The following is a 24,366-nucleotide window of genomic DNA, read 5'->3' on the forward strand; positions in this document are numbered from 1 at the left end:
AACCGTGTGAATATTTTAATATTTACAATCCTGTCTGAAAAAATGCAAAGCTGTACATATTCGGAAAAAAATCCCATAAACTATAAAGAGACCATAGAACTCGGTAAACAGGTAGTGTTACGCTAAACCAAAACCGATCGGCAAAGTCATTCATCATTCATCAAGTTATGTTTAAATTACACAAAAAAAACTACATTAAAACTCCAGATAGTCTGCATTTCGGAAATAGCCTTTGTCAAAATTGCCTCATTTCTATTGCTGATTAACAGCTCCAGTGTTTCTGCACCGTCAGGAAATAGCAGTCAAGTACGACATGCCTGTGCGTGTATCTCTGTTCATCTATGGGTGAGATGAAATCTGTTCCTAAAACTGACATTACAGTCAGTTACAAACACGGCCCCTTTTGGGGAGTCACGTGCAGCTTGCTTTTCACACCTGAAAATGCATCTCAGCACAAAGTTAATACTGAACACGTAGTGTACCAGTGAAGGACGATCTGTTTATGATTATCTGACAGTTACGTCTGTCACGCTGCTCATTCTCAAACTAAAAATGAGGCTTAATGTAGTCTATTTATAATTACTAGGGTAAGGCACGTGGTGTAGCTTGTTACGTATGCTTCAGAGAGGTAGAAGTGAGCTTTGATGGGTGTTTCTTTGACGAATGAAAGTGAGCTGAAGAACCCCAACAAAGCAAATGCCTGACCATTAGCTTACTAAAACTAAACACATTTCTGTAAAAATTAGTATGCTTTTTAAAAGTTACAGTATTTTGTGGTCTTTCTAATGAAAATTAAGTGCAATACAATAATACAGTTTGTACTGACTTTCATTAAAAAAGGAAAAAGAAAAACCAAATAGTATGAAAGAAAATCAATCAAGCTTTCCTGATAATTCCATATTTCATTAGTCATAAATAATTACAATAACATATCACAAGGGTATCAAAGGAAAGAGAATGTGCTGAAGTTTTGAGTGGCTCTCACAGTGGAGTCGAGGAGCTGTGTCAGGTTGTGCAGGTCTGTAGCCCTGTCGGACGTGTTTAAAGGACGCGCCCAATCCGGAATCGTCGTCAGAGAGAAGATGTGTGCCCCCCATGTGTTTATGGCGAGGGACACTGTCAGGATGCCCAGGATGTTCATTACGAAGCCTGTTTTAACCTGAGGGAAATACAGACCCATCAAGCGCCAGCTGGCCAAACAAAACGTAACTCAAGAATTTCGTTTGCTATATATCGAATACGTCACTTATTTAAAACAGCGTACAATCTCTTTGTTTCTTGACATTTAAGATGTTTGCACAAGTGAGTTCAAGGATAAACTCATGCAATTCCAGTATACACAATAATAATAAAGATTTTCTCCCTCATATACACCCAAGGTCATAAACTGTAAAACTGGCAGAAAACACATCAGTGTTTCTAAAGTAAATGTGAGTTTCATGTTTTTGGTTGGTCTCCAAGTGATGGATCTAATCATTGAAGCATGAGACCTTTGAGAGAATTTGTCCTTCTACTGATGAACTGAATGGTGGACGGTAACTAACCAGCGTGTCCCTGTCTGGGTGGAACCGTCTGCGGAGTGGAACGTACCATGTCTTTGACCAATAGGTGTCCGGATGCAAAGGCGATGGAGTTGGGTGGGGTGGACACAGGGAGCATGAATGCGAACGAGCAGGCAACCGTCGCCGGGACCATGAAGTACAGAGGGTTCACCTGTCCATGCTTCGCCTGCAGGGGGAGCTCAGCGTCAGCACCACAATTAACACTGGGCAAAAGGAGTGAACTCAGGTGTCCTTGAGTAAACTCGTTAACAGGAAATAATGGGGTGAGATCTGTCATGGTGTCATCTGCACAAGAGGGATTGGCGATCACGGCTTTTACATTGCGTTTATTTAGCAGATGCTTTTATCCAAAGCAACATTCATTTTTGAGAGAAAGCAAAGTCAGATCGTCCCTGGAACAGCAGGCTGTACGCATGCGCGTCTCCTGGATTCTCTTAAACCGCCATATCAACTTCCGGATTCTCTAGGCCTGTCAAAATTCCGAACAACAGGCGTCTGTTTTAAACTCTTTAATCTTTTCGGTTATCTATCTTTTAACAGTAGTGTCATATTCCTTTGTCAGAGTTGATCCAATACACCCTAAAATTGTTCTATTTTCTCTATTCTCTTATTAACATTTTTAATTTTGTTGTCTCACTCCAGAAATGCCGGTCACGTATGCTTATTGTAATGTAATATGACTGTTACATTACGCTTGTTAATGCGGTGTTGCTGTTTAGCCTTTTGTTATGTTTTTTTCCTCTTTAAAGAGAAGCTGGGTGAGAGAAATGTGTTCAGCACATCTGTTTAAAACACACCTGACTTCAATCGAAACGATGTGAACAAAGACCAATAGCATATGCACAAGAATACCTTCACAGGGAAAACGGGGTCATTATTAATATAGATTAAGATCTATCATGAAGTAAATGTATACACTGTAGGCTGAATTAAATGTATTTTACAAACTTTTTAAAATATATTTTCAAATAGCGACGGTTTTGCGATGTTAATCATGAATAATCAAAGGCAAAAGGGCCAAAAGGATGCAACTACAGTTCACCCATCAGGCTATTAAACGCGTGTTACTGTAATCACTACCGTATTGATATTTAAACGGATACCTAATAATGGATATTAAACTGATACAGGCTTTTTACTACTGAAAGTAAGCATCACGGCTACATGCCACGTCTGCGCTAATAAATAACTTTTTAAATTAAAGACTGACGCCGAGTTCAAAGGCATAGAAAATATTTAAAGACACAACGCATGAGCTTAACAGACTCATCCCAGTAATTTACAGCTAATAGTTCTCATGCCTTTTGACACAACATGACAGGATAGTGGAACACGGCTGAACAATGGCAGCAGTGATGAATTTCAAATAATTCTGCTACTTTATTCATCGCCATGCAAATGCATGGGTGGAAAACCTATTTTGAAATACAGTGCGTGAACACGTTTCCCAATCAGCTCTGAATAAGTGCATTTCTAATGCATTGGTTCCCTTTTGATAGCCTCACCCTGACACGCAAAACGTATCCTGTACATTTCATTTTTGTTTTCTCAATCATTTTTTTAAAAGTTGTTTTTTATTAGCCGTATTATTTAAAAATATGTATGTAACAGTTTTATTACCCTGTAAATAGTCTGTATGGTTTGCAAACCACCCCAACACTTCTGATGTACAGTAGCTAATTTTAGGTTTGTAATGGAATATACATTCGCCGTGCGATTTTGTATTCAGGGGTCACGCCAGATGTGTGCGAGTTTACAACCTTGGTATAATAATAAAAAAAACAATGTTTTTCTTAACATGCTTAATTATGATGAAAATATGTTACTGATTTCTTACTTATTTTATAAAAAAAAAATCCCGAATATTCTCAGCTCTTCACCATAATATCACTGTCTTATTTTCAGGCTAGCTACTGACCCCACAAACCGGAAGCTACACTACTGGTATAACGTCCACAGGAAATATGTCACGTACATTACGTGCATACAGCCAATTGCGCCCTAAGGGTCTATCTTAGGGACCCAACAGTGACATCACTCTGCCAAGGTTGGGATTTCCACTGGTAACCTGCTGATCACAGGCACTGCGTCACGTGCTGAGCCAAACACCACCCCCACATCTTACCCTAGACAACATTCATCATCAGTTTAAAGGCGGAGATATTCCTGAAGGCCTTTTTATGACACACTGCACCTATACATTTTGGCCCAACAGCTTCCTGTAAGTCTTGTACATCTCGTAAGTCAGCCGTCGCTATTTCCTGCTGTTTGGGAAATCGGTTCCACAGGTGAGATAGCCGAAGCCAGAACAAGCATCAGACACCCAGGTGGGGACGTTACCAGCTCTGCGATAATCGGCAGGAATATGATGATAGTGGCTGTGTTGCTGGCGAACTCAGTGAAGGTGGCGACGAAGGCGGTGATGAGAATGACTGCTACGGCGGGGGGGACTCCTACTAGGGGGTGCATGTGATTCCCAATCCAGGTGGCCAGGCCGGACTCCTGCAACACATAGGGGCAGGGATAGCTACACCTCACAGTAAAAGCTACTACAGTTCACTTATTAGGTACACAATTCTGTCCAAAGCAAAGTCCAGGTGAGAGAAGCTTGGCCTCAGACAGCAGGGTCACCCTGTATCTACCCTGTATGTAAATTGGCGTTAAGGACCTTGCTCAGGGGTCCGTGATGAAGTGATCACTCAGCTAGACACAGGATCTGGACCTATGACCTTCCACATAGGCAGCCTTGGGGCCCAACCCAGTAGGTTGTGTGACACTTCCCTCTACCAGCCCATCAGAAAGCTGAACTGGGGTCAATGAACCCATACCCTACATGAATCCCCGGCTATCACTAAATTACCGTCTTTTGTATTTATTGTGCTTGTCTCTATTTATTATTACTTCCTTGTATATTTACTATTTTTGTACACTTCCCATTGCACTGTTTGTTGCTATGGTTGTGAGAATTGCACACAAATGTTTCGCTCACTTCCACTCCACTGAGTCATGTGACAAATGTGATTTTGCTTGATTGGATAAAGGCGCAGATCTGTAACCCACTGAGGTGCACACCGCCCCAGTGCCAGGAAGCATCAGCGCAGGTAGCCAGGCTAAATTGTTAGTCTTATTCTTCATCCAGCCAGTCGTATAGGAGTTGAGTGACTTTTAATCGGACATGGGAGGCACAAACAAGCCATTCATTTTATATCCTCAAAGATGTGAGAATGTGTACCTCGCATCCTTTGGCCATGGCAAAGCCTCCACCAAGCAGCAGGATGATGTTCCAAGGTACGCAGTCCTGGGCTTTTTTCCAAGACAGCAATGGCACGTATTCCGTATTTGGTGCTATGGGGGCCGAAAGGAATCAGGGCAATGTAATGAAAATGCTGACCAGTCAAAAAGCAGAGCTGCCCATTTAAAAACGGCGACAGCGAACCAGTTGCATCCCAGATACCAAAAATAGTTTGAGGACACTGGATTTTGAACATGCAACCATTACACTGCAATATTAAGAATAAAAAAAAAAGTTAATAGACACAGAGGGTTTATGCCTGGGGGAGGTGTCTGACTACTCAGGTTGTGCTGGATTGGTTACCGTAGCGAGGACAAAGTAAACATGGATTTGGCAATATTAATATAATAATCACACAAACAGAAAGGCCACAGTCCTCATCCACCCCAGGACTCCTTTCAGTCTTCTTAATCTGAGTCATTTACATTCCTAAGATTATTTACAGTATTGTTCTTAATAGTGTGCTTTGGTTACCGGGTTTTGCTGGGGCTTGTGAAAAGAAAAAAAAAACTGTTAATTTTTATCTCAACTGTGCAACTATGCCGTTTGTTTTTGGTCAGTGATTTTAATTGAAATGGCAGACTTTTCGCAATGCCTGTGACGGTTATGACACTTCCCTTGCTTAATTGAAGAAGTGTGACCCGACAGTTACTCACAATGCCAGTCAATCCACCACTTCAAAGACGGCTTCTGGGATGGGAAGAAGAACAGCACGGACACGATTGCCACCCCAGTGACGGCATCTGACACATACCTGGAAGGATGATTCACACATTAAAAAAGGTGATGTGTGAAACGTCACACTAACAACCAGCAGAAAGTCCAGTGTCACATTCAAGCATATCTGCAGTACCAGTGGCATTACATATGTGCCCCTGAGAGGTAAAGTGGGCTATCCCACATTTTTGACCCCTACCCCCTTTCTATTTAATATTTTCAGTTGGATAAGTTGTTATTATCTAAGTCATACCTCTGTGCTACCTATGATATATACCAATTGTAGGGTATAGGCACACCGATTTTTTTGAAAAAAATTTCAACTTTGGAGCTCATTTTCTCAAAACTTTGTTTTTGTGGGACAGCCCACTTTACCTCTCAAGGGCACATATAGAATACTATGCAAAAATCTTTGCCAGTCAAAGAAAATTACATTGAAATGATCTTCATGCTGGTGTATTATGTCTGTCAAAGTGTTAGTTCACCCTTTTAGAAATCTCTCCTAAAGTCCCTACTATTTGCAGTAACCATCACATATATCCATGTATTTGTTGACACAACCACTAGATAAATTATATTTGGCTAATCAATGCCTCATCGAATAATTTAATTGAGCAAATTAATTAATTGAGCTGGTGGTAACGTTTAACATATACATGGAATGACTGTGGTGACCCTGAGGAGAGGTTTTGGGAGCTGAATTAATATCAACTATCAACTGTTTCACTTTTTATTGTTTATGTTTATTTGCATATATTCTAATGATATTTCTTTCTGAGCAAATACATACTTACTACCCAGATAAATAGCTTTTCTGTGATTGCTTTAGTGTTTTGCTCAGTTGTGTATCTTGTGACAAATATAACGGCACAATGGCCTCCGTAACTCCTGTGAGAACCTGAGTCATCCATAGTGTCCACGAGAATCCTGCTCATACCCTTTGGGAAAGAAGACGGACCACCCTCGGAAGAACTTTGGATCTCTGGTGAATAGGAGGATGGCAAACAAGATAAAGAAGAATAAGATGGCTCCTTCAGAAAAACTGAAAAAAAGAAAACAAGAAATGGTTTAGGCTGGTACAATTACACTGGAAAATAATTCCCATGAACACATGGGCAGCCATGTTTTTAAAGGGGTACGCTCAGAAATAGGGTGTTAATACCCCTGTGTTTTATGTAAAATACAGGTACCTGCCCGTCAGTGTCAGTCAATCCATTAGCTGACATAGGCCCAGGGTGGCAACTTCTGAGCGGGGAGTCCCACCCGCAGTAAACTTCACCCCTGACACCTCCTGAGCCAAGGACCACTCTAAAATCCCCTCAAGGTATCCAATTCAGTTGACATTTGTTTACTTGGACCTTAATGGCATTTGGTTTATATTGGCAACTGGGTGGGGTTTTGTTTATGGTTCTGCAAATTTAGGCTTTTGTGTCTGTAATCAGAAGTTTGTTGTCTCAAATGCCATGGGCAACAAAACAGTTGTTTCAAAGTTCTTGAGTATAGCCTTTAACCGCAAAACAACTGGAAAATTGACTGGCTCTAGGCTCTCACTTCAAGCTTTGTTCTTACCTGTTTCTTGATGGGACACGTAAATGCGACACGGAATTGCCGTGTACCTGTACTCATACTTGTACAAATTGCAAATAATGAATGTGCTCATTGCAATGCTGGGCCATTTCACTTTCACTAAGAGGGAAATGCTTCACTACAGGTTGAATGTGTGCATTATCGGCTTGTAGCTTGTTCACTGAGGTAGATAAACCACAGCAGAAAATCACATCCCACACCATAACAGAAACAACAACATTAACAGCCCTGCAGGCTCCTTTTGGCTTACGCCACACATGCCTTTTCTGTGAGCTGAGAACTGGATGAGTGATGATTCATCTGATCATGTTACATTTCAGCTGATCACCAGTCCTGTGGTGCGTTAACCAATTTACTGGGAAAGCGTCTTTTGATGGTAATGAAACTGCAAGGTTTCTAGATAACATCTCTCAGTCAGGTTCTGAAAAAAAAAATTGCAGCCCACTGGCTCAGAACTTCTCGTCTGGTCAGCCTTTCATCTTGAATCAGTGTGGGCGTATTCCAGGGGGAAGTTTACTCACAGTATTACCTAAAACCTTTGGCACCTTTCCCTCATCCTTCACAATAACAAACTGAGCAGTCTTCTTCACTGAAGCTCCCTTTAAACCCAGCCCCTAATCACCCCTCTCTCAAAGCCAACGAAACCTATTCTTCTAGTCATGGTGCTATTTTTGTACAAAATGCAAATGTAGTCACCCAGAATTTCTATGGGGCTCCATTTGAAGGTACGGTAGTCTCCAAGCCAGTTCTGCCAGGTTCAACAACAGCCTCTTAATCGAGGCTATCGGGACACCCTGTGTCCCATCTCACCGCCTACCCCTTCTTGTTATCCCTCCCCCCCTTATAAACCCTTGTGTTCAGCCCCCCAGTTTCACACTGTGCCCTACACTTTAAGTCCTACAAACCCCCTCCCTTTGACGCTTGCTGTTTGTATAGCGTATGGGGGACCGTTATCTCGTGCCACCGTGTGCCTGTATATGGATGGTATGACAATAAGGGGCCACTTGACTTAACTCAACGATGGGATGTTGCTCAGTGATTCACGAAACCTGTGTGATTCTTTCCACATTCTTCCCAAGTTTAGTCACTTATCTTAATAGTTACATCCATGCTTCACATTATTTACACAAACACCCTACAGCTCTGTAATAGGTATGCAGTTGTGGAAGATGGATGATGGATGGATGGATAAACAGAACATAAACGTGTGAAAAAGGTAAACCATTGACCACTGCTTTAGCAAATTGCTGGTTATTATAATGCGAGGTTCACAATCTGCTGTATTTTGCAACACTCTGTACACAAGGCTGACTTTATGCTACGTACTTCATAGGTCCGAGTTTCTTGTAGTCATCGTCGATGATGGCCTTGGCTTGTTTCTCTGCCTCTGCACGCCGATCCTGCTTTTGAACACAGAGTCTGCAAAAGCAAACAACACGGTGACACAACAGCAGCAATAAGTGACAACAAAAGGAAGTCATCGCTTTGAAGCAACACTGCAATTGTTTACAAACTACGAATACTGCACAGCTCATCGCCACGGCATCGTGGTGGCGTCAGAGGTGCACAAGGTGTTGTGGGTTCAACTCCCAAAAAGGGAATTTGTTGTTATGAGGTTGTTGTTATGAACTCGGAAGAAACATCCAGAATGGGTCAAATATCACAATGTTTATGATGCACAATTGATATAAAATGCACAAACTTACACATCCTTTGAAAAGTTCATGCTGTCTGTGGGCCTATTATATATCATATTCATAATAGAATTAAGTCTTAATTGATCATAAATCACCCATAGAGACAACTAGGGCCACGTAGTAACCAGGGATAGGCTGGGATTTTAAACCTTTGTCCAGACTGGGGCACCACACATTCAGGGCACCATTGCTGCAGTAGCTCTGCTCTCACACTAAAATTTGCTGTGCATATATATATGTATATATATATGAAGGCGCGCTGAATGTTCTATGAATGCATAATGAATGTATTATGAAGATGCAGATAATGTAAAGCCCGACCGAATAAGCATAGTAATTGATGGAGTGGGCACGGGTGCCAAAATTATTGATCGCTAACGCATCGCGGATCGTCTAAAGTTTAAGGAATCCCTAGGCGTCGTACCACTGAAATTTAAAATTAAGAGAATGAAACTCGTCTAAAGTTTTGCATGACGCTGTCTTCTATGAATTGCTTCAATAATATGTAAATAGGGACATACCATAGTAATGCCTTGTTCAGTGAAAACACTTTACAAGTGAGGGAAAATATTAGGGTGGGGATACGCGCCGTTATTGTGAAGCTGAACCATGCGCTAAGCTTTACGAAGCTGGTCCTGATCTTTGGCTCCGCTTCCAAGGGATACGTTTGGTACCAAAACACAATAAAGTTAGAGATCCAATTAAGGAATTCCCCTTAAATACAGGGACCCTTGAATACATACAATTGTATGTAAAATTGGGCAGGGGAGGCCCATGATGACATTCTGTCTGGGGACCCAGAACTTCTCGGTGCACTCCCAGCCTTACGTATACTGCATGTATGCCCGTGCAGAAACAGGGGCGCTTCAACTGCACGGATTAACTCATGTTTTGCAGCAGAGCAGTACAGTTCCAGTATGAGGTGCAGAAGCTTACCTGGTGTTAAGCCCTCCGTAAAGAAAGGAAATCCAGATCCACCCCAGAACCAGGAATAGCAGCATGAGAGGAAATCCAAACACAAACCAGGAGCCAAAATTGATTGCGTCACAGTCTGGGAAATAACTGTAAACACAACAGACTGTTATGGATTTTATATTCGGTTAACACTGGGTACCTCAAATGAATTCCTGAAGCAGAGCTGAGCTAAAGGTGTGCCCCAACTTGTCCCCTTGACTTTTGTACACTATATTATATTATTTAGACATTCCTGCATTTAACTGAACTCTAAAAAGTAAAAAAAAAGACGAGCAATAAAATGAGGAGTAAACCTGGAGCTGTCAGCTGATCAGAGAGGAACTTGCACTGCACTTGTTACGCAAAGGTGCTGCACAGGTGTGGGGTTAGGGTGCGGAACAGGTCCAACCGGCCATTTTTAACCAGGTGCCGCCCACGCAATGCATTTTATACCCAGTATTTTCATCGCTTCTTGATAGTTATAAAAACTTTCCTATTGTTTTTGTTACTTATAACGAAAGGAAAACCAGGCAATTATGTTTGGTTAAAGTCAGAGGCACAGTTGGGGCGTAGTACTGAACAGGGGCCCATCGCTATGTGAAATTATATGCAAAATTGACCAGGGGGCCCCAAGGTGAATTTCTAGGTGAAAATGTATCACTTCCAACAGCACGGATGACAGATCTGGACAAAAATCTGTACCGGAAAAAGTGCATCTCACCTCGAAAACGGCATGAATTTATCTGAAAAACAAAGCTATCTGAGACTGAGCAAGGGCGAAAAGCAAGGACAACAAAAGGCAAAGCAGATAACTGGTGAGTGGCACAGAGGGCCAGGCTTGGCGACGAGAGGAACGCACTGGAGAGATGTGGTACCTTTTTAACTGGCCCGCGAGGATCAGATTGGGGGCAGTTCCTGTCAGGGTGGCAGTGCCCCCTATGCTGGCTGCGTAAGGGATGCAGATCATAAAACCTTTCCACACCTTCAGCTGATACTCCGATTCTGCCCTGATTTCCTCCAGAGTCTGGCCCTCAGGTTTCTCCCTCGTCTCCGGCCTTCAGGGACAACGACAGGATGGTGTCAGGTCTCCAAAGGACTGAGTGTAAAAGCGTAGCATCTTAAAAACTGCTTTTTGTGACTTTTTGTTACCTATTTTCTACTGTCAGTATTTCCTTCTCAGATGTCAGGGCTTGCAGCTTTACTGGTGATAGGCCTATAAAGTGTAAAAAATTAGTATTATGGTACAATAAACCATTACCTTTATCTGTTGCTAATTCTGACGATAATTGGTTTCTTATCAGGAAAAGTTCTTATCTGGAATGCAACAAGTCATACTTTTCTCTTTTGATATACAGTCGTCCCTTGCCACTTCACGCTTCGACTTTCGCGGCTTCAGTCTATCGTGGTTTTTTGTATATTGATTCAAAAGTTGATCGAGACAGTGAAAATTGGAATCATCTCTGCTCTTCGTAATTAAATGTACAATAATAATAATATGATATTTGTAACGTTTAATATGTCTTATTTTGTCTAATATATATTAGACAAATATATTATTATATATTATATTACGGGGGCGGCATGGTGGTGCAGTGGTTAGCACTGTCGCCTCACACCTCTGGGACCCGGGTTCGAGTCTCCGCCTGGGTCACATGTGTGCGGAGTTTGCATGTTCTCCCCGTGTCGTCGTGGGGTTTCCTCCGGGTACTCCGGTTTCCCCCCACAGTCCAAAAACATGCTGAGGCTAATTGGAGTTGCTGAATTGCCCGTAGGTGTGCATGTGTGAGTGAATGGTGTGTGAGTGTGCCCTGCGATGGGCTGGCCCCCCATCCTGGGTTGTTCCCTGCCTCGTGCCCATTGATTCCGGGATAGGCTCCGGACCCCCCGCGACCCAATAGGATAAGCGGTTTGGAAAATGGATGGATGGATGGATATTATATTACCTGTAGGTAATAGGAGTGTAATTGTCACGACCTGCCTGTACGATCCTCTTCTATGCCACGCCCCCTTATTAACCACGCCCCCTTACTAACCACTTGTGCAACCCCGATCGTGACCAGCTGTTTTCTGTCAGTTTGATTCCTCCGGTGTTTTTAAGTCCACGTCAGAGTCTGTAACCCCAGGTCTGTCGTTGACGTATTGATGATACATTTTCCTGTGTCCTGCATTTGGACTGATTCCATGTCCAGCAATCATAACAGTGATGGTGACTAAAGGGGGCATGATATTCATGTCTAATAAAAACCTTATTTAGAAGGTCGTAAACAGGTTTTCTATGCTCTAACTACGAAAATATTCGATTTATAAATAAAGAATCCTACTTTGCGGAAATTCACTGGAACTGATTTGCTGGAACTGATTAACCGCGATAAACGAGGGCCGACTGTATACAATTTATTACTACTAACTGTTTCCTGCAAATTATGCAATTTTTAAAAACTACAGCCTAAGACCACTGACAAATTTTGATAGCAATTGGTGGTTTACATTTTCTTTCTGCATTTGGCAAAAATAACCATTATAATCAATATTGCATAATGATCTTGATAAAAGATCACATACAGACATCCCACCTCTCCCTGAAGTCCAAGCAGGTCCCCGATACCTGTGAATAATGCACAATGTCCTGGAAACCTATCTTTTCTCTATTCGGTAAAATTACCCGGTAAAAAGTTGGCATATTTTCCCGGCCACCCTCAAGCCCCAATCAATAAATTTCACTGCTGCACACCAATACCATCATACACTCCAGACATTATACCGCGGTATACGGTATTTTAAAATGCAGCGCTTTTACAGTATTATCCGGTAGAATTTTCCAAGGAGGAGGTAATGTCATTGTCATCCACCTCCCCGAAATGAAGGTGCCTATTGTGGAACGTCAGCATTTACATACAAATATGTCAAAATCAGGAATGTAATGTATAGAGGACTGGATGAAGTTCCCAGCTGGAAGTAAAAGTTAGAATATTAGCTCTTCTCAATGAAGCCATATGAGCTGTATGTAGTCTGTCATGTTGGATAGCAGCCATTACAGCCTGCTACTGCATGGGTGTCACTGATGGGCCATGTTGTGCAAAGTATTGAGTTTCACAAACATTTAACACAGACACAGAGTTTTACTGGTGAGTAAGAACAGAAAACGCTTTGGGAGATGTGACATGTCTCCTGGCCAGACTACAAGACTCCCTGACAGTAAAACTGTCAGGGTCAGCTCCTGTTGTCCAGTCTGTCCTTTCCCCCATTGTCCTAGTCTGTAGTGTTTCACATGCTCTCTGTCAGCCACATGGCTCAATGGGCTATCTGTAAATCTCTCTGTCTTATGTTCGAATCCCACCTCCTTTGTTTTTGTAGTGCTTCATTTGTATGAGGTTTTCTAGTGGTGATTTGTATTTGTTTGTGGTTAAATTCTTTTGCCTGTGCTTATGTTTCTACCTGTTATTCCCCTAGTGTAGATTCTGTTTCCTTCTTTCTGTCAGTCTTAGTTTTCCTCTCCCAGTTCCCTGAGTTAATTAGTTCCACCTGTTCCTGCCCTTGTGCGTTTCCCCGACTGCTCGTTGTCCTGCACCTTCCCCAACTGGTTAATTTTCTGTCTCACTCCTGCTGTCCCGTTACCCAGTTCAGTTTTCCTATTTACTGTAAGTTCCTGCCTAAGTTGAGTTCTCCAGTGGTTCATTGTAGTTTTGCTGTTAAATGTACGAACTTCGAATTTTCCGTTATTGTAACCAGCCTGCATGCCTGCCCGCCCGTTGTTGCCCTGCCCTCTTTTGGAAGTCGGTTTGTTTATCCCTTTTATTTCTGACCCCTCGAGGTCCATTTTAGTTTGTAGTGTTTTCTGTTTTGTTAAATAAACCCCTTCTGTTCTGGTGAGCCGCTAGTGGGTCGTCCACATTCTCTTTCCAACCGGCACCATGCCACGCCCATGCTCCAAACCTTCTTACCTTCTTCCTCCCTATTAAGCTTACAGTTTTCCTTCAAGGTTTGTAGATCTCCGAAGAGACTCTCCAGGATGGCGTTGGCAATGGGCAGCATCATTGCTGTGGTGGCTGTGTTGCTGAGCCACATGGAGAGGAACGATGAGGTGACCATCATGCCTAGAACCAGCCTGGCGGAAGGGCAAATCATCAATGAGAGACTGAGTCAGACCTGTATCACAGGTACACCCATCATGGCAGTGCTGGAGAACACCGTTCTGAAGTAAACAGGTGCCGAAGTAAACAGGTAATCATCATGCCCAGAATCGTCCAGGAAGAGGAGCAGAAAACTGTTTCAGAAAAAGACTGAGTCAGGCCTGTATCACAGGTAAACACAGTCTTGCTGAAGAGCTGCACCTAGTTCTGGAGAAAACAGATCAAAAACACAAAGACTTCCTCGTGAAATTTAGTTAGAACTTTTAACGGCACTACCTGCGACCATGAGCTAGTAATCCACCGTATGGCTCAGGGAAGTTTTCCGCAGGGAAACGCATGTAGGATAAGGATGATTTAAATGGAAAAATTGGACATTGGTTGCTGAAAGCTAAAGGGCAGGGTGGCTCAAATGGTTAGTGAGTGGTGTTGGGGTATCGAAGTTCAAGCTTGGGGCTGCAATTGCTAGATTTCTGTTTTGGAGCAGTGTGTGGCTCTATGCATTAGGCCTCTGTGTCTGAGATCGAAAGATAGCTGCTTCAAATTCCATGGTCAGCAGTGATATTTTACTTTTGGGCCACTGAGCAAAGCCCCACCTCCCAATAGTTCCAGGGTCTGGCTGGTCCTGTTTTCTCAATTGCACATCGCTCTGGATAAAAGGGTCTGATAAACAAATGCAGCGTAAATAACTACCAGGACAGTATTTCCGTAAAGGGTAATAACTCATCGAGAGTAGGACAGCAGGTCTCACCAGGCTGGCTTTACTCCGACGATTTTCAGAACCCTCAGAGCGATCCTGCGATGCAGGTTCCATTCTTCGATGGCTGATGCCATCACAAGCCCGCTGAGAAACAGGAAGTTCGTTTCCAGGAAGTATTGTGGGCAGACTAGATTAGAGGGCAGGACGCCTAGTGTTGGGAAGAGGCAAATGGGCAACAGGGCAGTGACGGCCAAAGGCAGGGCCTCGGTGCACCAGAACACGGCCATCAGCAGCAGCACGTACAAGCATTTCCCTTCCTGGAAAAGAAAAACAACCGTGAAACGTCAGTTCCCTCCTGTGGGGTTGTAATGGTGGAAGATAAAAACCAGAAGGACAGAAATAAATTGCATGACCACCAGTAATTAAACACATTAAGTAAGTCGATGTTATTCACGAAATCATACTGTCCTTGCCTAATGTCATGCAAGTGGAAAAAGTCCCTCATCAAGGAACCGGTATTGCTATATATCAATCAACTTGCAGCACACAGAGGATTGAGCAAACTGTTCTTCATTCCATACTCCACCGCTCTGGTGACGGATCTGTCCCTGGGGTGGTTCCTTGCTTTTGGAGTTCCTGTTGCTTAGATATCCATAACTCTGTCTCTCCAAATAGTCTCCTCATTCTCCCTAGTTTTCTCGCTCCCTCTGTTCTGCTTCCTTCACCTTCATTCCCCAATCTCCCCCTTACTCATCTTCCTTCACCCATTCCCTACTTAAGGTTCTCCTTGTTACTGTTGCAACTACAGCTCTGGAAAAAATTGATACCACTGCACATTTGTTTTGTTTCACTCTTTTTTCAATTTATGAGTTTGCATCTGTGAATAATATTTTTTTTCTTGCAAACTGCAACCTGGTTCTTCCCTGCTTCTCATTAATGAAGGGCTTCTTCCTTGCTTTATGGGACTTCAGTCCTGCTTCTAGGAGCCTGATACACACTGTCCTAGCAGTGCACTTCCCACCTGCACTTAATGTTTCCCATTCCTTCTGAAAATCGCTTAATGTCATCCTCCGATTCATGAGAAGTTAACGGTCATCTCTGGCATTAGAAAGGCAGTTCTGCCCTCTACCTGGTTGGTTTCTGGTTGTTCACAGTGTCGCCTGCTTCACCTTATTCTTGTGTACTGTTCTCTTAGAAATTTTGAGCTTGGAAGCCGCCTGTTGTGTGGCCTTCTGCCAGCAGAACCAGGATTAAACCAGGATTTAAAAATGCAGATTTTTACACAAATAGTATAGTGTAGTCTCTTAATTTTTTCCAGAGCTGTATTTGTATTTGCAGTCAGTTGAGGAATAGTGTCAGTTGACTAACAAAAACAGGTAATAATAATAAGGTAAAGTGATCAGAAAGTGAAATGTCTCTTGTCTTAGTGCCTGTGTTTTGTTACACACATGCCTCTGATTCACCGTCAGTAAATAATCTCCTTCCCCCAAAATATGTTTGTTTTAGTCTGTTACCTTAAGAGTGGATGATGAAAGCTAACTCTCCCATTGATCAGCTTTCAACATGACAAACAACTGGTAGGTATTTCCTATGCCATTAGAGGTACCTCAGAGGCTCTGTTATGCAAGGCTGGGAGGTTTGGTATGTGTGGGGTTTGATGTTCTTGAATCAGCTAGTTAGCAGGGTTAAAAGGTGCATTTGAACAAGAAAATCTGCAGTCTGGGCTGGATTCTGACCGTCCATTACCAGAATTGGGGAAGCGTATCTTAGAATATAGAATCAATCTTTCAATTTATCAATCCATCTATTAATCTATCCATACATACATACATACAAATGGTTCTGGATATATTTTCTCTTAATATTTGTTAACTTACGTTATACAAACGGTGTGCAGCTTCAATATTGTAGCGCTACAGGGTGTGTTGGATTATGCTCAAACACGAGGTGTTTTGGATTATGCTTAAAATTTGTGCACACTAGGCACAAATACAAATGTATTCTAAAACAGTGGGCTAAGCCTCTGTGCTTGTAATAATAAGGTCACCGGTTCGAACCCAGCCTCAGCCTGGCTGCTGGTCCTTGAGCAAGGCCCTTAATCCCCAGCTCCCGGGGCGCCCCAACAGGTGGCTGCCCTTCGAGGACAGCTTACTCTACAAAGAGCAAGTTGAGGGAGGCATAAAGACAATTTCCCCAAGGGGATCAATAAAGTATCGATTATTATTTAAAAAAAACCTGTTAGCCCTTGAGCTAGACATAAACTTGATTTTTTCCCCCGTACTTCCCTAACAGTTATCTACTTTCTAGCTAGGGGAAAATCTTTCTGGCTTTCAGTTAAAATTATTTAAAATATTTTTTCTTAGAGTTCACTCCATGCTTTTAGCAAATTGTACATGCCCGTACAAGCCAGGGATTCTCGGTTAAAACAGACTGCTTTCGGCGGTTTGATTTTTTTGAGTTTTTTTTTCTAACAAACGTACATATTTTGCAATTATTTGGCTGTGCTAAATTTTTTATATGCGCACTAAGAGAATAGCAGGCCTATGAATACAGCATGGATACACAAAGGATAACTATTTTACAAAACTAATATTATTCAGATTGCACATATTTTACAATCAAAACTATTAATTATGTGTTATAGCATTTTTTAAGCAAATAGTTAAAATAGATTATTACCAAAAAGTGAATTTACGTACATGCTATTACATACGGAGTACTTATACCGAAAAATAGTTGCTTTTGATTGAACACCTCTGATTGTAGAGGGTAATTCATTTTATATGAAATTAGTAGACATTTTTGTCCAAGGCGACGTACAAATGAGGCAGATACTATATTACAAGCACTTTTGTGTGGTGTTTCTTTCAATTCATCACGTCAGAGCAGTAAAGTTGACATAAAGTGATGAACCGTGAATGAACCCACGACCATATCAGTATCCCAGACAATTGAGGACTGAGCACGTGATTTCGATAAATATCATGAGCAAATAAAATAATGTTGCATAAGGTAACATGAGACGGAAACAGTCCTCGACAATTTTTTTTTTTTTTATTGAATAACATTATCTGTCGGAACTTAGCTTGCCGTACCTAATTTTAGTAAACTTACTCGTAGTTCATTCAATCACCACAACGCCGCATTAGCCAAATATACAGTCAATGTAATGTATTGTAATAAAGAAATCTCCTACCTTCGCCGGAAGAGCAAAAATCAGGGGGAGAAGTAAGAACGGTGTCAGAATGATAATAAGTTGTTTTCTGACGCACCAGAGTTTCTTTCCGAAAGCAAAAGCCATGTCAAAAATTCACAAAACGTATTCTGTTCTTTTCTGACTTTAAAGGCGGAAAGGCGCCAGTAAAGGTGCGCAATGTTTACAGCCGGTCGCCTTTATCGCTTTTTTTTTACCCCCAGGAAAAGATTAACTGTGGACTTGATGTTAACGTCTGACTAACCCTACAATTTCGTACACGTGTTCTTTTTTCTTGTTAAAGAAAACACTAACGGCAATCGGGATAAACCTAAAGTTGTGTCATCTCAAGTATGAATGTCTGACATACGACTAATGCAAATAGACTCTGACTAGTATTGTTTCCCCATTGATTCTGAAAGAACGCATTGTATAACCACCTCAGCGAAGATGTGTAAAACTTTTTTAAAGCACTGTTTTAATATTGTTCGTCATAACATTTTACACACATTCATTCATCCATCCATGCATCTTTTGTCAAGTACAAGGTTGCAGTGATTTTACAAGAATGTTTGTGTGAAATACACTTTAATATGCATATCTATGGCGTCCTAAGGTGATCGAAGGCGGAGGGATCCCCGGAATACAGTCCTGAATGGAGGAACCCCCCCACTCCCCCTCCCCCCCAAACCTCTCCTTTAAACCACCTATCTGATGCCAGAAGTGGGAGAGACAGGACTGGGAAGCCTGTATGTACCAGAATAAGGAAAGAATGATATGAATCAGGTGTTGAAGTTTACTATATGAGAAAAGGATACAGCTGGGAAGCAAGAGGAGGGTTCCGGAGGACCAGCAGTGGCCCCTACTGGTCATATCTGGGGATGGACTGGACAGGTCTTGACAAAGACCCCCCATGCCAAGCACAGAAGACCCCACTACGACCAAAACAGGACAGACAGGACCAATGATGGGACAGGGCACTGCTGTCCCACACACGGGACGGACACCAGATGGGACCCAGAAATGGACTGAAGGGACACAGGACTGGAGTGGGAATATGGGGTAACCTTGAAGACAATGATACCAGGCAAGACGTGAAGGGCAGAAACACAGCATAGGACAAACAGCAGGACTAGGGGCATAGAACCAGCAAGGGCAGGACCAGGGACCAGGGAGGTGACAGGAGACACCAAAAACACCACAAACGGATAGATAGAGGGACAAAAGGGCTGGAGGGGACAGGTAGGCCAGAGCAGAGCTGGGATGTGTCCTGTGTCCCCGCACCTTTGCTTCTGCAGAAGGGTGGCCCGGACAGATAGTGTTCAATGACTGGGGCTCTGGGTGGCCCGGACAGATAGTGTTCAATGACTGGGGGTCTGGGTGGCCGGCACAGATGGTGTTCAGTGACTGGGGGTCTGGGTGGCCGGCACAGATGGTGTTCAGTGACTGGGGGTCTGGGTGGCCGGCACAGATGGTGTTCAGTGACTGGGGGTCTGGGTGGCCGGCACAGATGGTGTTCAGTGACTGGGGGTCTGGGTGGCCGGCACAGATGGTGTTCAGTGACTGGGGGTCTGGGTGGCCGGCACAGATGGTGTTCAGTGACTGGGGGTCTGGGTGGCCGGCACAGATGGTGTTCAGTGACTGGGGATCTGGGTGGCCGGCACAGATGGTGTGCCCCAGTCGCCTCCTCCAGGAGATGAAGACTTGGCCAGCCCCTCCCTTGGGCCCCAGATGACACCGGTGGTCACCCCGGGGGAGAGCGCAGGCTGAGCTGCGGGGAGCCACCGGGTGAATCTGCAGGGACCTGATGGGCTGAGCCGCGGCGAGGTGCAGGGAGACAGAAGGCATGAGTGGCCTCACGCTCAAATAGCCACTGCACCTCAGCCATTCGGAGCAGGACCTTCTCCGCTTCCTGGAGATCCGTGTCTGGGGTGAGTCCAGACAGCACCCTCCCGGCATGTAGGAAGAGGGTTCTGGCCTCAGGGAATATCCATACCACAGGAGGTCTCCTCCATTCCAGGTGTTCATCCAAGAGAGCGCCCCCTGCTGGTCATATCAGAGGAGGTACCGGACAGATCATGACACATTCACTTTGCTATGTATATATGCACCATACAATTTAACTCACATGCAACTGTAATTCATGTATCACAATTATTGTTTAATGAATTGGAAAAATGGATGCATGATTCATAAAAGACTATGTTCCTTGAGTTTGTTTTTATTCTGATAAATCCTGTTTGCTGCAACTTGTTAAATTGAGCAATATTTAGGTGACCTGTGAAGTAACTGTTTAAGTTGGTCTTACATGGTATTCTGCATGTGGATGATCCTTAGTAAATAACAGAAACCTCTATAAATACATTTATATAGTGTCTGTGTAGCTGTTTTATTACACCGTCAGTAATAAAGTTTATTACCTCCTTTCTTACAGATTGACATGGCAGTTTCACAACTGCATTTTGACTGCAAGTTAATGAACAAAAACTGCTGTAAATTGAAAGTGGCAACAGGTACAATAGCTCCCCCCCCCGAGGCCGGTTTATGTTTTTCACATGTGGCACCTGTAGTTTTAACAAGATAACACAAAATGTCTATCACTGCTGACTATTTAAATGTTCTCTCTTTTTTTGTAGTATTATTTTGGTTATAACTTGCTCTGTTTGTTTGCTAAATCAGATCTTGACCCAAAACTGAATACCGAACTGAGAAAAAACACCATTCATATTTAAATCTTTGTTTATTAAGGAAGGTTAAGCAGCACACAGTGTACCTGTGTGAAGAACTCATCATCTCTTCACACTTGGTAAATGTTTACATGACTTTTAGCAGCAATAATTGCAGCCAGGCACTCCAGTTATCGATCGGTCTCTCACAGCTCCACAGACAAGGTTTGGTCTCCTCCTCCACACTTCTCTGAACTCAGTGACATGTTTTATATAGTTTTCTTCCCCCCGACTAGATTTTAGTTCAATACTTTAACTGTCTATCCCAAAATATTGTCCTTTGACCACTCTGATGCACTGATTGTGTGTTTTTTATAACTGGCCAACTGAATGACCCACTTCTGATCCTGTTCACAGGTGAACAGTCTAGCACCGTCTTGCAAAATTCTCTGGCAAAGCAGAAATCATGGCCCCACAGGTCAAAACGCAGCAAACAAGCCCATGAATGAAACATACACGTGGCGGATGGTATGAGGTACTTGTTGTCGAAAACAGTTTCTAGTTTCTCAAAAGACATAGTGAAGAGCATTTCATCCAAGATTCATCTGTCTATAAAACATTGTTCGGGATCTCTTTCTGGGAAAACTGGACACTGATGTTTGCAGTGAACATCACGGCCTGAACAGGTTCATTCTTGTACAATTCTAAAAGTTGCTCTTTGGGAGATTTTGCCATGGTATTTACTCCTGGGAAGATTAAGGTCCAAATGTGTTTGCCAGTGTGTCTTACCCCACTCTTTGGGGACCCCCATACAGTCTACAATCTCCCCCCCCCCCCCCATTACAGTCTACATGTTTGGTCCCCCTCTACTCCCAGGCAATGAATAACACTAAATACCTGGTACTGGTGTGTTGGGAGGGAGCAAAAATGTGGACTGTCTGGGAGGGAGCAAAAATGTGGACTGTCTGGAGATTGAGATTAGGCTGAGAAGCACTGCTTTTGTCCTATCATGTTCGAAGAACGTTATGATAATTTGCAGCTTAAAAAGCAGACAGTTTCTATTCCTGTAGTCTTTGTGATCGTGGCATGATCTAGGACCTGTGTGGTGACAACTTCGATAGTCAAGGTCATAGTTAAAAGTTACATTTACCTTGGGGGGGCGGAGGGGGGGGGGGGGGGTTGATCGAAAATAGGAGTGCATGATTACCCACTTGATCACAGAGCTGACATTAATGCAGTTAATTCATTTTATTCAGTGGAATTATACTTTCTGGTATTTGAAGATTGCATGTTTGCTTATTTTTCAGGATAAATCATACTTTTCAAGAAACAGATATATAAATGGGCAAAAGCATGAGGAGAGCAGCCTGTCCAACATCCTGTCTCACAACCAAGGGTATTAATATGAAGTTAGCTTGCACTCTGTTTATAATATACCCTGAGCTCTTCTGGTACAGCTTTCCGTTGCATGTTTGAACATCGCCGGTAGGATATGCTGCAATTCAGGTTGGATTGATTGATGTTGGGTGATCAGGTCCCTTTCTGTGGGCTTGTGTGGCCGACCACTGTGCAGCTAAACTCACACCCAGAAGTTATGACCTTCACAATCACTTCATTTACGGATGACAAAGGCAGCTCTAGCGGGGCAGAAATTGTGGAAACTGACTTGTTTGGAAGGATGGCGTCCTGCGATGCTGCCAAGCGGAAAGTTGCTAACATCTCCTTTAAATCACCTATTCTGATGCCAGTGTTTATTGCACGAGATTGCATGACTGTGCGCCTACTTCACACAGAATTGTTTTTTAACTAACACGTGAAAATAATTACATTTTCTCTCTGCCTAAGACATTTGCACAGCGTTGTATACAAATATATATGTATTTGTATATTGAAATGCAAATACAGTGGTACCTCGGTATACATCCTTAGTCCGTTCCAGATCCTTGGACTTATACCAAACAGGACGTATACCAAACAAATTTTTCCCATAAGAAAAAAAAGGAAAATGATTGATCCATTCGAATGAAAAATATCCTATTATTAACTAAATGAAGCACTTTTCTTTATACCTGATCACTGTATGTGGAAGCTGCCGCCCTGGTGAGGGTACTCCAGTCACTTGGAAGTGTATTTTATTTCTTTACTTTGTTTAAATTCTAGTGACAGGTGGGGGGGGGGGGGGTGTCCAGAGCGGGCAGCCCTGTGACCCCACAGCCCCCAGGGCTGTCACTTCAAATACTCCCCATGAGTGTGTGTGTGGGATGTCGGCATGTTCTCCCCACACGGGGTCCCTCTTAGAAGTCAAAACATATCCGAGGAGGTTAATTGGTGCCCCTTAAATTGCCCTTAAAGTGTGATTGTGCATGTGGGTGTGAGCCCTCCATTGGCCTGGCATCCTGTGCGGAGCCCCCTGCCTTGTACCACGTGTTTCTCGGGGTAAGACCCAGGTTCACTTTGACTCTGTGCTGGTTATGAAAGTTCCAGGGATGGACATCCTAGATACAAAGTTATTTGACAATATCTTTACTGCGATGTTTAACAAATATTTAGAAAACGGAAAAACAGCTTATTGGCATTTGAGATTACGACCTGCAGGTAAAATGTTTCCAGCTGCCATTTTCTGGTTATATACACAGACATGGCTACCCGCTATCACATGTCTGTATCAGGGGTTCAGCACAACAAATCTTATTGTTATATACTATTTTTTTCTGGTTCCCAATTCATATGGCAGGAGCTTCAACCATTTTTGAACCTGGCACCCCAAACCTGGAAGGGGTTCCCCCGTGAATGTTCTTGTCTTGGGAGTGGACAGTGCTGGCATATAATCAGTTCAGATAAAGTCCCTGCTGACCGCCTGCAATTCATCTACAGACCACCAGGGGGCACGCGCCCCAAATTGAAAACCCCGTCTTAAGCAAAGAGACAAGAAACTAAGAAAGACAGAAGTGAACAAGAAAATGGAATTAGAATTACACCGAAGGTCCATCTGAAATGTCTTTTTGCAGCTTTGAAGGGCGAATAAGGAGCCAGATTCTGCATATTTGGGGAAGAGCTGGCCTGTGGCTAGGAAGCGTTCGGGTAATTAAAAAAAAAGTAGGCAAAGAAAGATATTCCAATGCACCTGTACTTGTGCAAAGGCTCATTTCATTCACTCATTTCAAATAAAGATCCATTCATAATAATCAATACGGCTGATTTGTATTGTAATCGTCCAATAATTTTTTATATGACATATGAGCAGAGTCGTCCCTGTTGTTTAACACTGTCGCCTCACACCACTGGTCTTGGGGGATAGACCGTGCCTTTGCTCTTTGTGTGTGGAGTTTCTCAGAGAACTTTGATTTCCTCTGGCAGCCCAAAGCCAGGCACACTACAGCTGAACACAGGATGGCATTACGCCACTCTTTCAGTGCTCATACACCATGCATACATTCATCTTCCACCTGCTTTGCCTGCATACATTCATCTTCCACCTGCTTTGCCTGCACCGGGGCCTGGAGCCCATCCCAGGCAGCACAGGAAACAAGGCAGGAATGCAACCTGGACAAGAAGCCAATCCATCACACACATTTTTAGTCCGTTTTTAGTTAATCTTAAAAGGGGAAATTAACTTCAGATTATACAGCTAAAAGGAACAAGATCTTCACATCCCTTTCTTATATACAGCTAAAAGAAAGAGGATCTTCTTGGTTTTGAATACGCAGAGAACATTTGTATCCAAAGCATACACAGACTTGTAACTACATGGCGCATAATTAATACTAATTAATACTGCCCGTAAATGAAAGCATTCATGAGTCCGGTTTGAAGACGACCGTCTGACAATAATGTACAGCAGGATTTGAAATTTGAGCTTCAGCTGCATTCT

At 42.9% G+C, this 24,366-nt stretch overlaps 2 protein-coding genes across 4 annotated transcripts in view; one reads left to right on the forward strand and one right to left on the reverse strand.

Moving 5' to 3' along the window:
• Nucleotides 1–18,186, reverse strand: slc13a3 (solute carrier family 13 member 3). Of its 2 annotated transcripts, none has more exons than XM_049016858.1 (13): nt 17,833–18,186; nt 14,688–14,953; nt 13,775–13,914; nt 10,959–11,022; nt 10,685–10,864; nt 9,792–9,917; nt 8,485–8,577; nt 6,509–6,613; nt 5,511–5,608; nt 4,795–4,907; nt 3,903–4,064; nt 1,591–1,728; nt 1–1,159 (listed from the first exon to the last, which is right to left on the reverse strand). In XM_049016858.1, the coding sequence occupies exons 1-13, from the start codon at nt 17,935–17,937 to the stop codon at nt 944–946; spliced, it is 1,806 nt and encodes a 601-aa protein (XP_048872815.1). In that variant the 5' UTR covers nt 17,938–18,186; the 3' UTR covers nt 1–943. The 2 variants fall into 2 exon arrangements, with proteins under 2 accessions (XP_048872815.1, XP_048872814.1); XM_049016857.1 differs by having other exon boundaries at nt 13,751–13,914; nt 17,833–18,185.
• Nucleotides 16,150–24,366, forward strand: part of mc3r (melanocortin 3 receptor) — a 15,358-nt gene continuing 7,141 nt past the window's right edge. Inside the window, exons 1-4 of one of the 2 annotated variants that reach the window (XR_007398488.1) lie at nt 16,150–16,213; nt 18,446–19,893; nt 20,264–21,030; nt 21,803–22,532. Coding sequence is in view for 1 of the 2 variants with exons in the window: in XM_049016859.1 (XP_048872816.1) it covers nt 21,375–21,401 (27 nt within the window). In the remaining variant the exon portion in view is untranslated. Of the gene's footprint in view, nt 16,214–18,445; nt 19,894–20,263; nt 21,402–21,802; nt 22,533–24,366 lie in introns of those variants that run through there. The other variant, XM_049016859.1, reaches the window with a different exon arrangement.

Source organism: Brienomyrus brachyistius, chromosome 6 (genome assembly GCF_023856365.1).
Source record: "Brienomyrus brachyistius isolate T26 chromosome 6, BBRACH_0.4, whole genome shotgun sequence".
Taxonomy (NCBI): Eukaryota; Metazoa; Chordata; class Actinopteri; order Osteoglossiformes; family Mormyridae; genus Brienomyrus; species Brienomyrus brachyistius.